Here is a 19,012-nt window from a genome sequence, read left to right as displayed (position 1 = left end):
CAATTGGTTGCATGGAAAGGAATCATGTGATCTATCAGCTGACTCCCTTCCATCAATCAGCTGCTCCATCAGTTGATTGCGGCTGTTTGAGATCAGCTGATGTAGCTGGGATGTGAGCTGAGCTTGACATTGTGTCCTGCCTGAACTGCACTTATTCAAAGAGTTTAATTAGTTGATCATCAGCATAATGTAGTATATTTTGTGCTTGTATACACCTTGCACTTTGTCATGTTGGTCATTTGCCTGATGAGTTGAAACATCATCTATTAATACTACTTGAGCTGATAGAAGACTGAATCTCTGAATTTGATGTGCATACAACTACCATACTACCATGCTCCAGATTCCTCTATTTGTATAATCTCCCCTTTCCTGCACTGCACCAAAACCCCGAGAATCCAGAGATAACTTTTTTTATTCTTGTAAGACTCATCTGGAGCATGTCTGGAGATTTTATTGATATGCTTTATGCACTGCAAACCCACAGTATATAGTATAAACACTTGTGTGTTTTTTACCTGCACCTTTATAAGCCTACTGTTGGTCCTGCAGGACAGACGAGGCCAAGAACAGTTCTGTGACCCAATTTTGCCTCACTTTGGCTCCCTTGTGGAATACTAAGTGAGAATGGGAGCTGAAATGACAAAGCTCAGTTTCAACAGTATGGGTGGCAGATTTTTTAGCAGACCAGTCAGAGAGAGAGAGAGGGAGAGAGGGAGGGAGAGAAAGTGGAATGAAAAAGAGGGAGACTGGAGATTCAGGTTCCTCCTCTCATCCCAGAAATAGCAGGCATTTGATTGCTGATGGGGCTTTTGGCCAGGCTGCTGATAAGCCATACAGTCTGGTTTTTAACTGAGTGTGAGGCTATCTAACATAATAGGACAAAATAATGGAAATGCCAGCACAAAGATAGGTATAGGGGCAGAGATAGCGGGCTGTAATGGTCTGGGGGTGCTTGTTCTGCCACGACTTTGGGCAACCAACACTGTAGAAAATGTGGTCAGTGCTTTCAGCTGCTAACACTGATTTTGATTGATCATCTCTGTCTTGCAGCATAAGGATAGTGGTAAGAAAAAAATGCCATTTCAGCAGCCACTGCAAAATATCCTATGGCTCAGTGCAATTCACATCCGAATACAAGGCAGGTAGGGATATTAGAGGGGCTTTGTTACTGCATTGCTTTCAAAAACTTGTAACTCTACCTACACCCATCTGCAAACACAAGACAAATGCAAAATTAATGTGGTTAACATCACTATCTGATGTTTTAAATCAGATTTATGGTAGCTTGTAATGGGTTAGTCATCCTGGAAAATGCTGATGTCGCCACAGATGAAGTGCATAATTGCATGAAGGTGATCGCTCAGAGCTGAAAACTATCACTCTACAACCCTTTGCTACTGAGGCGATATTATTTAATTTGGGTTTTTTTTTTTTAGTTTGCTTTTTCTGTTGAATCATCCTGTTTAATGGCACAATACAAAACATTGTGCTTGATTGCAGCTGATTTAAGGTTTAATGATGAAAATGTAATGACTGGGAATTATGCAGCGTGTTGCATTTGTGTTTATTGTTACGTTTCGTTTGGTTTTCAAGCTGGGAACACACAAATAAACACTCCCTAACCCACTGTGAAAACACTTCAAACATTTAAGGAATGACTTTCACACATTACAGTTGCAGACGTTGCTGTTAGAATTCTGATGCAGCTCTGTCTACATTTAGATTTGTCCAGACTACAGCCATAAAAATCAGACATGTTTGATGTACAGACACTTCTGACTTATGAGGCTCAGAGAAGACACAAGAGAATGATTCCTCATTCTCATGCACACTGCAAGAAAACATAAGGTGACTGTCCATGACCTTCACGACCTTTATTGACTAGATAAGCTACATTTTAATCATGTCAAGAATGTCAGTCAGGGGTGTTGTCATTGGCTGTGTAATAAAGATGGACAACATGACAGCTCCCAGTAACAAAAGCAAAGCATCTCAATCGCCTCCTGGTGGCTGGCTGCAGTATAGGCCATAAACCCTGCCCCGTCTATGTTAGCAGATGGGACATGGGCCACACTAAAAGACCAAAGTACATGTTGAATCATTTTTTCCCAAAGATGGTTTCTGTCATTTTCGATAGTTCTTATCACGCTGATGTATGTTGTTTTTTTGGGCTTATTTTTATCAATTGTTTTTAATGAGTTTTTTGATGCTATAAAAAGGGGGTCTGATGTCATGACTGACAGCTATGTGTATCAATCAGTGTACTCATGATCAATGGCGCTGTTCACAATTGGTCAGACTGGTGTGTGGGTTGGAGCTTGATGCTGCAGGGATCACTATTGGGAACACTCTGGCTCCAAATAAGGTCACCAGTATAAAATGGCAGCCGCTGGATCCGGAAGTTTTTGGCTTCATTTTTTGTACAGTGGGGGTGGAGATGTGTTGTCCATTTTTACATACAGTCTATGGAGCTGTACAAATTCCATGTCCTTAACCACCTGGAAAACTTGAGGTCAGACACAGAGTGCTACTTTTGTGCCTTTTTTGAGCCTGCTTTTAAGAGTGCGGTGACAGCTTGCGTCTGAAGTTGCTAAGCAATTTTTAAAAGCACCTTATCATAGCCTATTTAGCCGAAATCCTAAGTGCAAAGCTGATCTTCTTCCAGGTGCTGTTTATAAGTGTGTGGGCATATCGTCCATGGGACAGATGTAAAGCTCTGGCAGCCCTGCACCAATATGATCACTTTTCCATATTTAACACTGACACATACTTATGGAAGAAGGCAAAGATAAACGTCGGCTGTGATTGGTTGTTGCTCATCACATGACATGCGGTGTGTGCTGCTGGGTTCCAAAAGTTGAACTCTGTTTATCTTGGGGAGCAGCCATTGCGCCCTAAAAAATAGGCGCTTGGGAACTTGTGCGCGTCGCGATGGCATTTCTCTCACGTTTGGGCACGCCTGCCGCACGTGTACATTGAAAACACTGAGTCTGAGGGTGCAAAAAACACGGCATGTGTACGCCCCCTAAGAGTGTTGTTGTTATAATGTGTGTGTTAGTAATACAGTACAAACAGGGACGTAGGCTTCATTACAACGCAGGGTGGGACACATATGTAAAAAACGGTTTGGGGGTTCACTTCTTGAAAATTTTGCATTAAAAACTTAATTTCTTGCTCTCTGGTGAATATTTAATTCACCCATTTGAGCACTTTCTGCATTAATTTATGGTGTAAATGTCTTTAATTTAAAAGTCCTCTGTTCCTTTCCATTATAATTTGGGCGAGGCTGTCCCCTGCATCCCCCATGAAATCTGCGCCTATGAATACAAATAAATAAAGCACAACTTTCAGCAGTTAATGGACACAATAAAAGGAGGCAGTAAAAATTAAATAGGTGTTTTATTTCATTCATATACCAAAACTGTGGGTAAAGCTTTGAAACTAATTTTAATGGCAATAACCTGAGAATGAGATTATTAAAAAAATAATAAAAGAAAACATTATAATTGCCATCATTTAACCTCCTGAGCGGGCCTACAGTTATATTATCAACTATTTCACTGTTCTCTTTTTCTTCTCATCTCATCATAAAGTGATATGCAACCCAAAGTCAGTATTTCTTTTTTTTTTTAAATGTGGCTTTAAAAAGTGTGACACTGACTCTTCACTGACACTAGTAGCTTGCTAAATAGTGCCTCTGTGTCACTTTCCTTAAAGCTGGAGTGCATTTTGCCATTGGTGGGTGGAGTGCACTTGATCAAACTTGATTTATTTTATTGCCATTTATGCAGCTGTCTCCTTTTGACTCGCTCTCATCTCTCATATTGGCTGTAGTTCCTATTATCCCTCCATCTAAAACTCTTTATCTCCCTGTCTCCTCTCCCCCTATTTTGACAAAGAAAAAAATTAAAGCATCAGTTACCCTGGTATAGTACAACATGTTGGGATACAAAGGGCTTCATTCTCTCTGGTGAACAGAGACAGGAGATAGGAACAGGGCAGCCTTCCCAGTAGATGAAATAAAGAGCAAAATGTTTGCATCATTTTAATTAAACTGATAACTCTGTCGTGGAACCCGGTTTTGTCAGAAAGAAGGGTGCAGATGCAAAATAACCTGACAACAAAAAAGTGATTATGCGTTTGTGTTATCGCAAGCCATGTTCACTGCACACAGTAATTCTATTTTATGATTTTTTGCCCGCTGCACAATTCATAATTCCCCCTTTCCAGTGATGGCTTATGTTTCCTAGTAGTGCTTCGAAACGCCCCACCAAGAACACTTTGGATTAGAGCAATATTGCCGCTGAGACAATTGTGACAAACCCATAGCACATCGGGCACACACTCACTCACAGCTACACACTCTCATTCACTCACTCACTCTCTCTGCCAGACATGGGTGTCAGCCAAACAGTGCTATTTGCTGGAGCAGGACTGGCACTTCTCCAGACCATGGGGGTAGCAGGCTTGGCAACGCAGATCACTGATGGACTCATTGAAGCGGTTCGCCAGCATGGACAGCTTGCTACCGTGACACAGAGAGCAGGGAGCGCAGCCCGAACCGCCACAATCCTGGCAGCTGTCTGCCTCCTGGAGACAGAAGAAACACATTAGAGGAGGAGAAAGAGGAGGTGAAAGAGAGGAGTTGTAAGGTTAGGCAAAGGGTAAGAAAGGGAGGAGGAGGTTGGAGTGGGTGAGAACGACAAGAAACATATGTATAGAGAACTGAAAAGAGAAGTTGGAAGGGAGGATATATTTATATGTTGTGTCAGTGCATCAATAATCTACAATAAACCACCATTTTTACATCACAATATAGTACACATGTTCACACTGCAACTGTTTCAAAGCTGATTAATTTGCAACACCTTTAGACAGTTCATGAACAGTGACAATTAACACAGCTATCGAGTTTAACTGGCTGGCCTGCTGACACACACTAAACAATGGTAACAACATGGAGGATTTTTCCACTATTATTTATAATTAAACACCTTTGGTAAGTAGCTGTGTTTGCGGGATAATGTACAGCCAGCTGGTCATTTATACAGCCAGCTGGTCATTGCAACTAAATGTACAATAAAGAGCAGCTGCCTGTAGAGTAACGATGACACGAGGGGTAGATACTAACAGTAGATGTAAATCTTTACAAACTACTGGATGTCCTAAATCAGCAGGAAATTGTTTTCCAGGAAAACTTTGCACAGCAAGGCCTGTGTATTTTTTGGAGGAAGCAGCATGTTGTTGCTGTTGAGGTTGCAAGTGCATTTAAATATTTAAGTGCCACAAACTAAATGCCATTCATCTCTGACCCTTTAGGATTTTCCTGTGGGAGTCCCAAAGTAAAGAAAAAAAAAACAGAGATGGCCTGCTTAATGAAGCATGCTAGATTGCATCAGAGGAAGATGCTCCATGAAACTAAAAGGCATGTTTTTTAAGCTCCTGTTTAACAGTTTAATTCTGAAAAAAAAGGCTAAAAGTAAGTGAGATGCTATTCAGTTTGGATACTGCTTTTGTTAAGATTACTGGTTACACTTTAAGCAAGATAATCAGTTACCTTTTGACCAGCACTGCCATCAAAACCCACTCAACATGCTTACCCTACAAGCAAATGTTTGCAGCTGACATACTCTCACCAAATTCCAATACGCACAAGATTTTCCTTTTAATGTAAGTTGGTGCTTTGACTGCACATAAGGCTTAGTGGATTGCATTGTGATGATCAGTTATCGTAGCGATAGTGAAATCTTTGCCCAGTCACCACAAAAAAAAAAAAAAAAAAGTTCACATTTGCATGTTTTTATGTAGCAGATACACTGCAACTTTAAAAATCAACAATGTTGTGGTAAACTTGTGGTTAGATTTAGGCACAAAAACCACTTGGTTATGGTTAGGAAAGGATTACATTTTGGCGAGGCCGGTCTCATTCCGTACTCGTCGAAATCCGATGCTTGGGCACTGACTTGCGGCATCAGAAACCAACGAAAAAAGGTGTCCTTTAACATCATGGCATGATACGGCTTAGTAAAAAAGAACACAGGTTGGCTTTAGAATCTTACAGGACGTGAACACCGCTTTCTCGGGTGAAAGTCAGTGTTTGTTAGACCCATCCACCATCATGCCGACGTTAAAGGATGCCTCTTTTTGTTCGTTTCTGACCCCGCCAGTCACTGCCCAAGCGCTGGATTTTGATGACTTCTGCGCAAGACCGTGCTCAATTTTAGAGGGGAGAACTCCTGGCAGGAAAAGCAGTGATGTCTAAACAAAACACTATTGCTTTTCATGGCATTATCCCTGCTGTACAAACCCTGGTCGTTACAAAAAACCCACATTTAGAGGCTAAAAACCTGCTGGGAAAAACACTGACATGTTGCCACAAAACACCCATGTTTGAAGCTTAAAAAGCTGATGGATAGAAACAAACAGGTTGCTATGAAACACCCACATTTGGAGCCAAAATGCTGCTAGGTACATCGCTAAATCACAACTTTTTTTTTTTGGTCTTGAACAGTGATCTGCAGCTTGGCAAGCATGTCACCTATGGAACACGCCAACTACTATCCCCTCCACTCCCTTATGACGAAGTCATCTTATATGTAACTTTACAAATGCTGATATGATACAGTAAAACTTATGAGACATATGATTGCAACATTTTTCTTCTGGCAATTGGGCTGAAAATCAAAGTCCAGATTGGTTAAACAGTTACCAAATTGCACATACAATGTATAAACCTTAGTCTGTGTTTGAAATTAAAAACACACAGACAGTGAAAAATTAACTACCTTAGAGTTTGGCCAACAAAGGTAAAGATGATAAAGAAAAGAAAGTAACAAAGAGCAGTGAGATTGCCAAATAATGAAAAAAAAAAAAGGAGCTGAGAATGAACTTTTTTTTTCTGGAGGCAGAGAAAATGAGAAAATAACGAGAGAGGTGAGAAAAGAATGGAGGGAGTGAAGGGAAGAGAACAGTAATCAGCCGAGGAGATGATAGGGAAGGGATAATAGCAAGCCGGGTATCCTTGCGGGCTGGCAAGTGGCAGGCAAATGCTGCAAGGGCAGAGTAAAACTGTGGACTCATCAGTATGTGTTCACAGTTGACAGATAACACTAGGACAATGGGGTGGTGGTTGTTGCAGCAGCAGCAGGAGGGGGGCACAAGAAAAGAAAAGAGAAGGGGCACAAATAAGGTGGCAGTTACAAGGAAACACAGGGGGGACTGTGGGATGAGAATAAACACCCCTCTGTGAACAGTTTCAAATTACAACAATATGGCTGCACAGACGATCCTGCAGTTATGCTCTCGAAAACACAGATAATGTGAACAAAAAATGGTTGAAGACATATGCAGAGACACAACGTGTGGGGAGGAGGAGGAGGAGGGGAAGGACATGGTGAGAGAGAGACTACCGAGAAAGAGAAGCAGGGTGATAAAAACCCTACCACACCACTGAGAATAATTTGGCCAAGGATCATTACCTTGGTCTCTGTGTCGCTGATCTGTTTCTCCTCCTTCTCCTCCCCTTCCTGTGTGCAAAGAGCTTTAGCCCTCCTCCTGCTGCCCCTCTCCCTGGCCTTTGGGTATCCCTCAAAGTCCAGAGGAGGCACTGTGTGGTGCCGTAACGCTTCAGGCTTCCTCGGTGGCGCTCTGATGATGCGCAGGTTGCTGGTGTAGATGATGATCTTGCCAAAGTCCAACACTGGGGACTGAAGGAAACCAAAATAATCCTATATTAGTTAATATTAACAACAGTGGGTGCATCCTAAGATTAAGTAATTTACTTAGCCTCTACTTGTGTTTACATAGTTCCAATAAGTCTATGGGCTATAGGCTTTGAGTGTGCTTGAGGAGAGTGCAGAATAAACGGCTAAAAACTCATCTCTGTTCATCAAAATTCAATATTCAAAGGTTTTGTCCATTAAAACAACACCTTTATGCCTTAAGACTGCTTAGATATCATTTCAGACCTTTGCCTTACTCAGTATATGCAGAAACATGAATATGCAAATTGGTCACCTCCTTGATCTCCGCCCACTACTCTGCCACTTGCCTGCAGCTCGAGCGTACTTGCTCACCTTATGCTCATCGTGCTCTACAACAAGATGTAATGAAAAGGAAATAGATGACATAAGCCTTCCCCTTAACCACAATATCAAACAATTCACAATAGCCCCGTTTCCACTGAGCAGTACGGTACGGTTCAGTTCAGTTTGATACACTTTTTTTCCATTTCCACTGTACAAAGTTGTGGATGGTATCAATGGGGCTGTTCTGTACCGTCCCCATTATTGGTCACCCCCTCTGTTGGGGTACCTAGCACACAGATCTGGTACTAAAAGGTGGAGCTGTGAACACTGCAGTCCGTTGATTGGTCAATAGTAGACAGTCACTCTGCTCAGGGCTGAGTTGTGGCTGGTTTTGAGGCTAATTCATACTGTGGCGAGTTTTACATATATTAGTAAACTGTAACTATAAAATGAGGCAGCAGGTGTAGTCTGAGAAAAAACAAGTTACTTCACTCAGTCAACTTCAACTGAGGTGCATGAGGTGACAATGTGAATCAGCACACCTTAAATTTTAACTGAACTTTGACCATTACTTTAGTTTTCATTGTCTCTCTTGGGTGACATACACTTTTAGTAATGAGTGGATCCACAAGCATTTATATATATTAATTTCGACCAGATTATGTGAAATGCATAATGCATAGTCCTCACCGGGAGTAAAAGAAAGTGTCGCTGTGGGTTGTTCCTGTGGGCTCCGGCAACATTAAACCCCTGAGCTTGCCTTAGAAGGACTAAATGCACAAACTTGCTATTTCTAATTTTCCCATGGAGAGAGACTCTCACTGCAGCCTGTTCTATTTTATTTTGAAAATGTCGGCATGCAACCCCATTCTGTGGATGATAAGAGGTGCAGACTGATAAAGGAGGAAATACAGTGAATGCTGGGCGGAGCAGTGAGTGACAACAACCCTGCCTACATGAAAGAGTTTGTGGTGGAAATGCTAAGCAGACCAAGGGTCTAGGGACCATGTCTGAAGGGTTATATTTGGTTCCAAAGATAGCATAGGAGAAGTGTTTGGTGTAAACAAGGCTAATGTGTTGCTATGTTAGACCCTGTTCCTTATCCCCAGCTCTATGAAGTTGAAGTGAAAGTGAAACTTGGCTTGCAAAATACTGATACGTAGCCTGGCATCTCATCTAATACCCCACCAATCCTGTGGCAAATTGACGAGATTGGTTTCTTAGAACTGTGACATATGAAAACTGATGCAGAGATGAAACATAAACCACCGGTAACTATTTTTAGGCTACATTTATGTGACGATGTAGGTCATTCTGGCATAGTGGATAGCTCAAAATATTAAAACACCTGACCACAAGTGTCATTGTAAAGCTAGAGTTATGGCTGTAGCAAATTCAAAATGCTTCATTGTTGTAACTGAGAAAACATAGTACCGTAGTTGCTGAATTATTGTACCAGAAAGAGAGCAGAACAGAATTTTAAGCTCCATGGTTGGATCAATGTGGACCTTGTGATTCATAGTTAACGTGTATCTTCAAATTGTTATTCAAGAAACAGATATTTTTCTGCACGTTTTGTTTATCTTCTGCACTGATAGTTTAACTGGGAGAGTTCCATGCCGATCCAAGCTTCAGAAGTGAGTCAACATTGTCTATGAGGAAAGTGAATCAGAAAAACGAACAGATCCATATCGGCAGGGCTGAACTGTTGATCGCCAATGACTCAGTGATTACTTTGCTAATCCCTGACATTTCTGACTCTCCAAACTCACTTTCTGGCCCGTTTTGGAACTGTTTAATTGATCTGTTGGGTTTCATTTTAAAAAGATTCATAATTAAAAATCAGATAAAGAGCTTCTTTCTTCCCAGTATAACTCCCTTATTATATATAAAACAGACAGAGAATGCACTGAAGTCATACTCGGACCAACTCATTAGACCATCTACAGTAGGGGTGCTCCTCTAGGACCACCACACAATCCTTTCAATAATGCCCCAAAAGGATAGACTAAATCCAGATTGCTGTTTTCTGCTGATAAATGTGATAAATACAGGCCTTGGTCACCAGGGCCAAGCTTGCCTTTGTTTAGAGGATAAAAGAATGAAACTGACACTAAGCCAGCAGGCGATGTAGCTGACCTCCCTCTCAGCCTGCTGCACTAATGAAGCCAGTGCCACAGTAACAGTGGCTTATTCCTTTCAGATGAACAATTTTGTAGTCGTTGTTCGGCTTTAATTGTTGTACAATTTTCACAGAACAGCATGCAGTAGGTGCTTTAATTGCCCATGGTTTTTCTATTTTAAGTCTGGATTGCTTGTTCTGTTCTAAAGATGTTTGAATTAATTATTAAATTACTCTGCGTTGGCTGGTAATTGTGTATGTGCTTATGTTGGCGTGTCTGTTTGCTTTTCAGCATATGTAGACTTGCAATACTCTGTGGGGTTTGAAAAATAAATACCAACTCTTCCAAGGAGCTGCAAAACTTTATTATACTTCCCTTTATGTAAGTATGTACAAAGAGATGTTTCACAGTAATCATAGTCCAAAATTAGCAGCCGTACAAAGGGTGTCAGAAACACTAAATATTACACTTAAAACATGTTAACAACTTTTTGTGTGGGTGTTGTTTAAAATCACAGACAATAACTCTATAAAAACAACATGCATATTTTAGTATATATGCTGAACTGGCAATGTTTCAGGTGCTACATCACAATCTCCATTACTAAACTGCTGTTTCTTAAGATCGCATTAAAGTAAACTGTTGCTTTGATGGACATTTTAATTAACATTCAGCAAAGTCTTGTTATTTTTTGATTACAGTTCATTTAAACAGGGCTGGCGAATTAATAAAGACAATTAAGATAGGTCTCAGTACTTGACATTCAGAGAGACAAAACTGCCACCCCAAGTGGGAAATCTAATCTAAGTTGATCTTGATTAATATCAAAATTTAGCAAAATCAAAATGAGTTGCATTGCTTACTTTGGCACCATCCTCTGCTTCCTCAGTCTGGCCTGCAGCAGGCTTGTAGCTTCCCATTCCTCTGTACACGTTTATTCTCTGGGCAATGAGCCCTGTTGGAGGATAGACACCTGCGTACAGAGGAAAACATGTTGTCAGGATGAAGTGAGAACTTATACCAGAGATTTGAGGCATTCAGGTTTCATCCACCAACAAGTGAAGTGTTAATTTGCAAAAAGAGACAAACGCCATTCTGGTAAAAAATGAACTGAGAGCTGTAATTAACAATTTACATAGAGCTGTTTTCAGATCCAAAATATGTTTTGGTGCAAGTGCCACTGTTGAATCCATTGAGTGAATCAGCGCAGCACGTTTAGACCAAGATACAAAGATAGTGGCGCCAGCATCTGTAGCAACCGGAGTCTGAAGCGGAGTTTTCGGGGTAAAACCGGCTGGAGTTTGTGAATATTAGCATGGATCATTTTGATGAAACAGAAGAGGCTGCTGTTTTATTGCCATCTGGACACAAAAAGAACAGGAAACCAGATGAATATGCTCGTATTGTGGTGAAAAAAGCATAGTGGAGGAATACCCATCGTCCATGTGCTTGTCTGAATGTTTGGAAGTCGTGGAAGGTTGTGAGACAACAGCCTACAACCACCAACCATAGGTGTGTACATCAGTAACTATGACAACCAGGGGACTGCCCATTGCTCTAACAGCCCAAAATTTAAAAGCCTCATTCATCCGAAAAATGTCCCATTGGACTAACAGCCCATTTGTCTGACATTCCGTTATCCCCAAAACAAACGCCCATTGCTCTTATGTTTCTCCCATACAGTGCATACAATAGGTTTCTCCATAAATACACCCTGCAGTTAGACAACCCAATCACCAGAAAAAATGTGTACATTTTTATTCTGCAGGCCACGGATACATCGCATTTGGCGTTTGTTTTTGGGATAACAGGCTGACAGAGACTTATCAGATTAATGGGGCTCGGAACAATGGCATAGCACTGATTACCAGGGCTAGCTGTTAGCTGATTAGCAATTACCCAAGCTAGCTGTTTGCCAGCATAGCACCTTAGCCTTAACAAATCCTCATCTTAACAAAACTGTACTTGTGTTTTTGAGTGAGTGGTGCATTCCAGCCCAGTTGCAAGAAAAAATATTGGTATTGTACGTTTCTGCAAACCACAGGTTAGGGTTGGGTCGGTTCTCGGTAATACCAATTCGGTTCAGTACTCCGTCTTGGACCGGGATTTTTTTTTTTTTTTTTTTTTGAGACCGACCGGACCGCATATGTTATTTTACAGCCTGTGTCTGCCTCTTCGCCAACCGCACAGCGAGCAGGAGAGAGAGGGGGGTGGGAGTGGGGTAGGGACTGAGCTAGGAGGTGTGAGTGCACATGCACCGAGGCCTCAACTGTAGCCTGGAGTTTGTTTAACAGTGACGGGGAGTCGATAATGGCGGACAGTTTAATCTCGAAGAAATCAAAGTATGCGCCAATATGGCAACACTTTGGCTTTGATCCGGTATTACCGACTTGATGCGCTTTTTCACAAAAACCAGACCGTTTTGGGGTTTTTTCCTCATACCGACCCAACTCTACCACAGGTACGTTTGAACATTTCATATGTATGACACAGGTCTCAGCTGAGTATCTTATTGAGACCAACAAAAGCAAATAATTTTTAAGAACTGGTTGGGACATTGCCAGCAATGTTTGTAACTACAGAAGCAAGTATTTAAGCCAATATTGTTTTTCGTATCCCAACCAAGTGGTTTTTGTCTTGACCTAGCCAAACGTTAACCGCAAGGTTCTCAAAACATAAAACTGAAAATTGAAATGTTAAAGGGACATTGTGTAACATTTTCAGTTGTTTATTGGCAAAAATCGATATCTGCATTCATAAATATGTCATCACTGGTGTACTATTACCTCCACCAATAATCTGACTTATTCTCGTAAAAGGAGAATTTTGGATTTGTTTATACATTGTGCGGGTAAGTCGTCTGTGGGGTTCCATAACGTCTCGCCATCTTGAGAATACACCCGCCAGCAAGGGACATACAGCACCGCCTTCGGCGTTTTCGTTGAGAGCCAGGCCAGCACTGCGTGACTCAGGAGCCGAAGGAGAGGAGCAAGAGGCGCTTCGCTACTACCCTGGCAAATTTGAAACAAAGTCTCACTCTTTGAGCATAATCCAGGATCATGCATATGCAGCATCATGGGAGACAGAATCCTTGTCGCCAAGAAAGCGCAAAAGGGAATAGAAAAGGCAGCGTGACCGGCGAATTAAAAAAACGAAGGCCCACATCGGGGCAGCCTTTCCCAGGTGGAGAGAGTTGCTGAGGGAGAATGGTAATGCAATCACAGGCCAGCGCCGCTGTTGGCTGTTAGCCGCTGTTAGCGGCCAGTCACTAACAGCCTCATCCCTCTCCTTGCATCACTGTGCCGCTGTTAGCTGTTAGCCGCTGTTAGCCGCTGGCCTGTGATTGTATTACCTTTCTCCTTCAGCAGCTCTCTCCACCTGGGAAAGGCAACCCCAATGCTGACCCTTGTTTTTTTAATTCGCTGGTCGCCTTTTTGATTCCCTTTTGCACTTTCTTGGCGATGAGGATTTCGTCTCCCGTGATGCTGCATAATACATGATCCTGCATTATGCTCAAAGAGTGGGACTTTGTTATGCGGCAGTAGTGCCGCTGGCCACTAACAGCTGTTAGCAGTGCAGTAATGCGAGGAGAGGGATGAGGTGTGTGAGGTTGAGCCACTTGTCAGTTGTCAAAGGACAAGACGTGATTGGTTTGTTTCAATTTACATCCGCCCCAACAGTCCTACATTGTAAACACAGCCAGCATGGTGAGGAGGGGGTTTGTCAACTCGCGTCGCGTGTGTCTGTGTAGGAGCCTGAATGAATACTCCATGTAGTATTGGATGACATGGTTTCATTAGTGTTATCATAGCTTTTTGGTACACAGCGGCTACAGTTGTTGCAATACGTGTTTGAAACAGTGAGGCGCTAGAGTGCGCCATCTGTTTGAATACAATATATGATCAGCGTTAGATGGGAGAAATTCCTACACACTGTGGCTTTAAGGTTCAACATATCTGCTACACATGTAATGTTCAAATGTAACATATCTGTGGATTGCAGAAATGTAAAACGGAAACATTTATTCTGTTGAACTAAAAATAAATAAATAAATAAATAAATAAATAAATAAAAATGAGCAGATGGGACTAGTTGCCAAGCAACCAGATGAGGCTCCAGGCTCCAAGTTACTGGTCCATACCTTCAACACAATATTGGTCAAGCAGCTGGTTGCAGTTTTTAGATTCAGTTTTTGTGCATATTGAATTATTAATAGCATGTGGACAGAGCCAGGCTGGATCCCTCCCCTGTTTCCAGTCTTCATCTAAGCTAAGTGACTGCTGGAAGTAGCTTCAGCTCCTACAGACAGGCCTTCAAGTGTGGCATCGGTCTTCTCAAGAACTCCCTGCAACAAAGCAAATAACTGTATTCCTCCAAAATGTCAACTTATTACGTTAACTGGACACCATACAATATTTCTAACAACATTTAAAGTTGTTCACTCTCACAACAGTAGAAACTTGGGAAATAAATCATATTGTGGGCATGCTAAGATAGCTCTATAGCTGAGCATTTTATCTTTGAAATTGGTAGTGCTCCAAGTTCACAGTATGACCGACCACCTCTGGTGCATGCTGCGACCATTTCCTACATATTTACTGCCAACACAGTGGACCGTTATAACATTTGAACTTAGAGTTAGAAGTCTGGCTAAAATAAAATCGAGCTGATTACTATCATCAGTTTAAAGGAAATATGCTTTTTGCACAACTGGATGAGAGGAACATGTTTCAGCTCAGCATGTTCTCCACCAGTTAAAAAATGACTGGAAAAACATAGCATAGGTATAGCTATAGAACACACCTTAACAATTGCAGATAACAACATGATCAGTGCACGTAGGTGAGCTATTGAGCATGTAATTGTGTAGCCTTGAGATGTTCCCCATCATTGTCACACACACTGCTGTAACCCTCAGTATTTGAGATGTTTGTTAGCACACTGGCAGTCTTACTGCGCACGCACAAATAAATATACACTGTACAGCAGGGTCGCAATCATGCACAGCCATTACTATGAAAGCATGGAACATTCTCAGGCAAACATGGCCAAACAATTTCATGGAAACCACTCCAACATATGGGCTGTAGTTGCCATATGCAAATGTAATAAACACATCTCGTTGGTCTCCCTGGATACTGGCTTAGCGCCCACACAAACAAACCTCAGTGCAGTCATATCGAGTAAGACGTAGTGGTAGTGTGTGATAAAAACCCACCTTGTTGGTCCCCATGAGAATCCTCAAACCCACAGAGCTGCTCCACCTCCAGGTGGCTGGGAGGGATCTTGCGGTGAACGAAGCTGTGAGGGTATTTCTCCTCTGGACTGTCCAGCTCCTGACCATCCTCATACACGTGCTTCAGCACCCGGCCGCTGTAGGATGACGCCAACTTGAACCTAACCTGTGGTTTTGAGTTGAAGGTGACATGGTTTTACTTCACTCCCCAGAAGGTATTACATGCTGAACTGGTGTTGATGACTAATTTGCACAGCTTGTTAAGATTTTTATGTAGAGAAAAAACTGATCAAACAGGAGAGGTGCATACAAACATTTCCATGTCAACATATATTTCCGTGTCATCATCCAAGCTAATGCTGTTCCATTTCTCGGCTTGCAGTTTGACAACAGATGCAGTAAGAAGCTAGATCTTCAAGCACACCAGTTTCACCTAGCTGTGTGCTTTAATATAAGACAATATGCCACTGATGTTAAAGCAACTGCATAAAGAAGAAATTGAAACAGGAAGCTCAGTAATGACCTCAATATGTCTTTTACTCAACACAGTGAAATAATTTATTAAAGTACTTCAAAACCCATGAATCTGACAGTAAGTGATCTGTGAATAACTCACCTTTCTGGGCTTGGTGCCTTCATAGCGCTGATTCAGTTTTCTCTGGAGTTCCTCCATGGTGGCTGATTGAGGAGAGGACGCCGAGGGAGTGTCAGTCCATCCAAGGAGCTCCTTACCTGGGGCGAATTGACATCAGCTGGACACTGTGGTGCCTGGTGCGATAAAAGAGAGTACGGATAGACGGATAAAAGAATGGACTGATATTCAGCTTGACTGAAGCAAAGGGTATGAGAGCCCGACTGAAGAGCTTGCGTGTAAGGGGTGGGTGGATGACTAGATGAGATAAAGCTCTCTCCGCCTGTCCTGCCTCCTGAGTTTGACTGTACCTGCTGTTTTAAGGAACCACCTTTCTGGCTCCCCATGCTAAATTATTCAAAGCGAGATCGTGTGTACAAAAGGGTGGTTGAGAAACCAGAAGCTCCCTCATCAAATAATTATGATCACCAGAATAGAAGGTAGTTGGAGTCCGTGTGGAGCACTGTGTGTTTGTGTGTGTTAAGGAAAGAAAGAGAGAGTGAGTCTGTGTGTGTGTGGGAGTTGTTAGATAGTTGTAGGGCTGCCTGTCTTTGGACTGGAGCCGAGTGCATCAGTGTTGAACAGTAACGTGACATTTGATGTATGTTGCTGTCATACTAAAAAACAGATATGTCTATGATCACAAAGTTCAGAGCTGTATTACACTGAAATAACACTTTGTTTTCAGTTTGCTTCTTTGTATTGTCACCTCCAACGATGAGGATGTTTTTTGGTTCTATTTGTTTGCAGGATTACAGAAAAAAGGTACTGGCTCAATTTTCATTGGTGGAAGGCTGTAGCATGGGTCAGGGCAGAAGTCATTTAATTTTCGAGGAGCTCCGCATCATGGATACACAAATTATCTCTCACTTTTGTTAACATTGTGAGATGGGGTGTTTGGCATGGGGGAGGTCTGCACTCTTCGAAAGTCTTTCTAGTTTATATATACATTTCTATACTGGATGTGTCTGTCCAAGGTGAGTAGTCTCATTCGTAGCACCAAATCTTTAGTGTTTTATAGAGTCTTACTTCATGACTCAGTGGAATCTGAGTCAGACTCTTTGAAAGTCTAACCTAAAGAAAAAGACGTTCCAGTAGGTCTGAGGTAAAACATGAAATATAACATTCTCCAGCAGGCAGCGCTCAGGGAGCTCCTCTGGAATCTGAGAAGATTCAAAGACAAATCAAACAGGCTTATATCACAAATGCTTTGGATGTCACAGACAAAAGATGAGAAAGTTTATTCAGTCCAGATGTTTAACTGAGGTGAACCCCACCAAAACTTACCTGTAACTTGTGGATCTGCTCCTGTTTCTGGAAGAATGCTTTCAAAATTATATGTAGAGAACTGTATGCTCATTTTTAGGTTCATACTTGTACTCAAGGTCTCTACCAGAATATGTGTACGTACTTTAATGCTCCTCATACTGTCTGTACTAGAGCACCTGTATTCATACTCTGTCTGAGATGCTCCATTTAGTGACTGTCACTTTAAGCCCCCCTCCCGAAAAAGGGGAACTGCCCATTGGTCCGACAGTCCATTGGTCCGACATCCCATTGTTCTGACCATATTAAACCCACTGTTCCGAAGTCCTGTTGTTCCAAAATCATCATGATGCCCTGTGGTTAAGGTCTGGTTAGGTTTAGGCACAAAAACCACTTGGTTAGGGTCAGGAAAAGATCATGGTGTGGGTTTAAATGAAAAAGAAAATGACAAACACATAAGCTGTGAGCCTGCTTCGCCTCAAGCCTTTCCCAGCTGACCCAGAGCTGGTCGCGGTGCACCATCAAGGCAGAAATATGCCCACCAGGAGCCGTTCAGCACGGCGGAGAGCTCCCCATACAACCCAGACCCCAGAGTTAATAACAGGAGGTTATGGTGTTTCACTCTCTCCTCTCTATGACACTTGTATCTCGACCAGTAGCCTACTTTTGTTGTGTTTGCTGATCCTCTATGGTACACAAATACAGTATAGCCTAGTATAATCACATATCGGAACAACAGGACTTTGACACGGACCCCGAAAAAGCCCAGTCTGCTCTGATTGCTAAGCATTTCCGAGTCTTTCACAGCTTAACATCTCTGCTTCGTCAGTGCAGCTGACTGTAACAGAGAATAGTTACATTTTCTACCTTGGAAGATCACCAATAAAAGTTTCTACACACAACCAGACATGTTCCAGCAGGAATAGGATCCAAAATCAAGGAAAAATAAACATCAGCAACCAAGACTACATTTTTCCCTGATGTAAGTGTGTAGCTACATGGATGTTAGCACATTTGCAGGTGACGAATGACTTTAAAAGAGAGTAGTGGTGGTTTTCACTGTGAAAAATCACCAATGAACGCTTCTAAACACAAACAGCCATGTTCCAGCAGGGATATCATCCAAAATCTGGGAGAAATTATTGACATTTGCAACCAAGTTTATTACATGTTTCCCAGATGCTAGCATGTCGCTACATGTAGCAGTGTAAGCTACTGATGTAAGCACTTGCTACTGTAGCCAGAGTTAAAAGGAAAAAAAAAAAAAAAAAAGTTGGAAAAAGTATTTATTATTTAAAACTTTGGCCATGTTTAAGATGATCATCTCTCATATGGAATTCAAATAATGGAAAATCATAATAGGTCGTCTTTAAAGTAAAATTCATCCCGACATCATTTGCAACATTTCCTCTTATAGCAAAAACACTAGAAAGAAACATTATGAAACATGTTGCAACCAAGAAGAAACGAAAAGATATTAAGAATAGTCATTCAACTGAGTTGGGGGAAAAAATCTACAGAAAAATATTTCAATTTAAGGACATCCTTGAAAGTATACAATTAAAGTCTTCCTCTCCCTATCCTACAGTGTAATTACTTGGGCTGATGAGTCATACAATTAGCGTTCTAACTAAATCACCACGTGCTAAGTGTTTTCCTGTCTAGTGCAATGGCTTCAATTATTTGGTAAATTACGTATCCTTATTTTGCGTTTAACTTCAAATTA

General features: G+C 41.7%; 1 protein-coding gene across 1 annotated transcript in view; it reads right to left on the bottom strand.

Moving 5' to 3' along the window:
* Positions 1-3,405: 3,405 nt before the first annotated feature.
* Positions 3,406-19,012, bottom strand: part of LOC125898300 (glutaredoxin domain-containing cysteine-rich protein 2) — a 31,630-nt gene continuing 16,023 nt past the window's right edge. The window contains exons 2-6 of the mRNA XM_049592071.1: positions 16,006-16,157; positions 15,372-15,555; positions 11,017-11,126; positions 7,482-7,709; positions 3,406-4,593 (exon numbers count right to left, since the gene is read on the bottom strand). Coding sequence (XP_049448028.1) covers positions 4,420-4,593; positions 7,482-7,709; positions 11,017-11,126; positions 15,372-15,555; positions 16,006-16,062 — 753 coding nt within the window. The 5' untranslated portion in view covers positions 16,063-16,157 and the 3' untranslated portion in view covers positions 3,406-4,419. The remainder of the gene's footprint in view (positions 4,594-7,481; positions 7,710-11,016; positions 11,127-15,371; positions 15,556-16,005; positions 16,158-19,012) is intronic.

This window comes from Epinephelus fuscoguttatus, linkage group LG12 (assembly GCF_011397635.1).
Source record: "Epinephelus fuscoguttatus linkage group LG12, E.fuscoguttatus.final_Chr_v1".
Classification (NCBI taxonomy): Eukaryota; Metazoa; Chordata; class Actinopteri; order Perciformes; family Serranidae; genus Epinephelus; species Epinephelus fuscoguttatus.
This window is presented reverse-complemented; position numbering and strand designations above follow the sequence as displayed.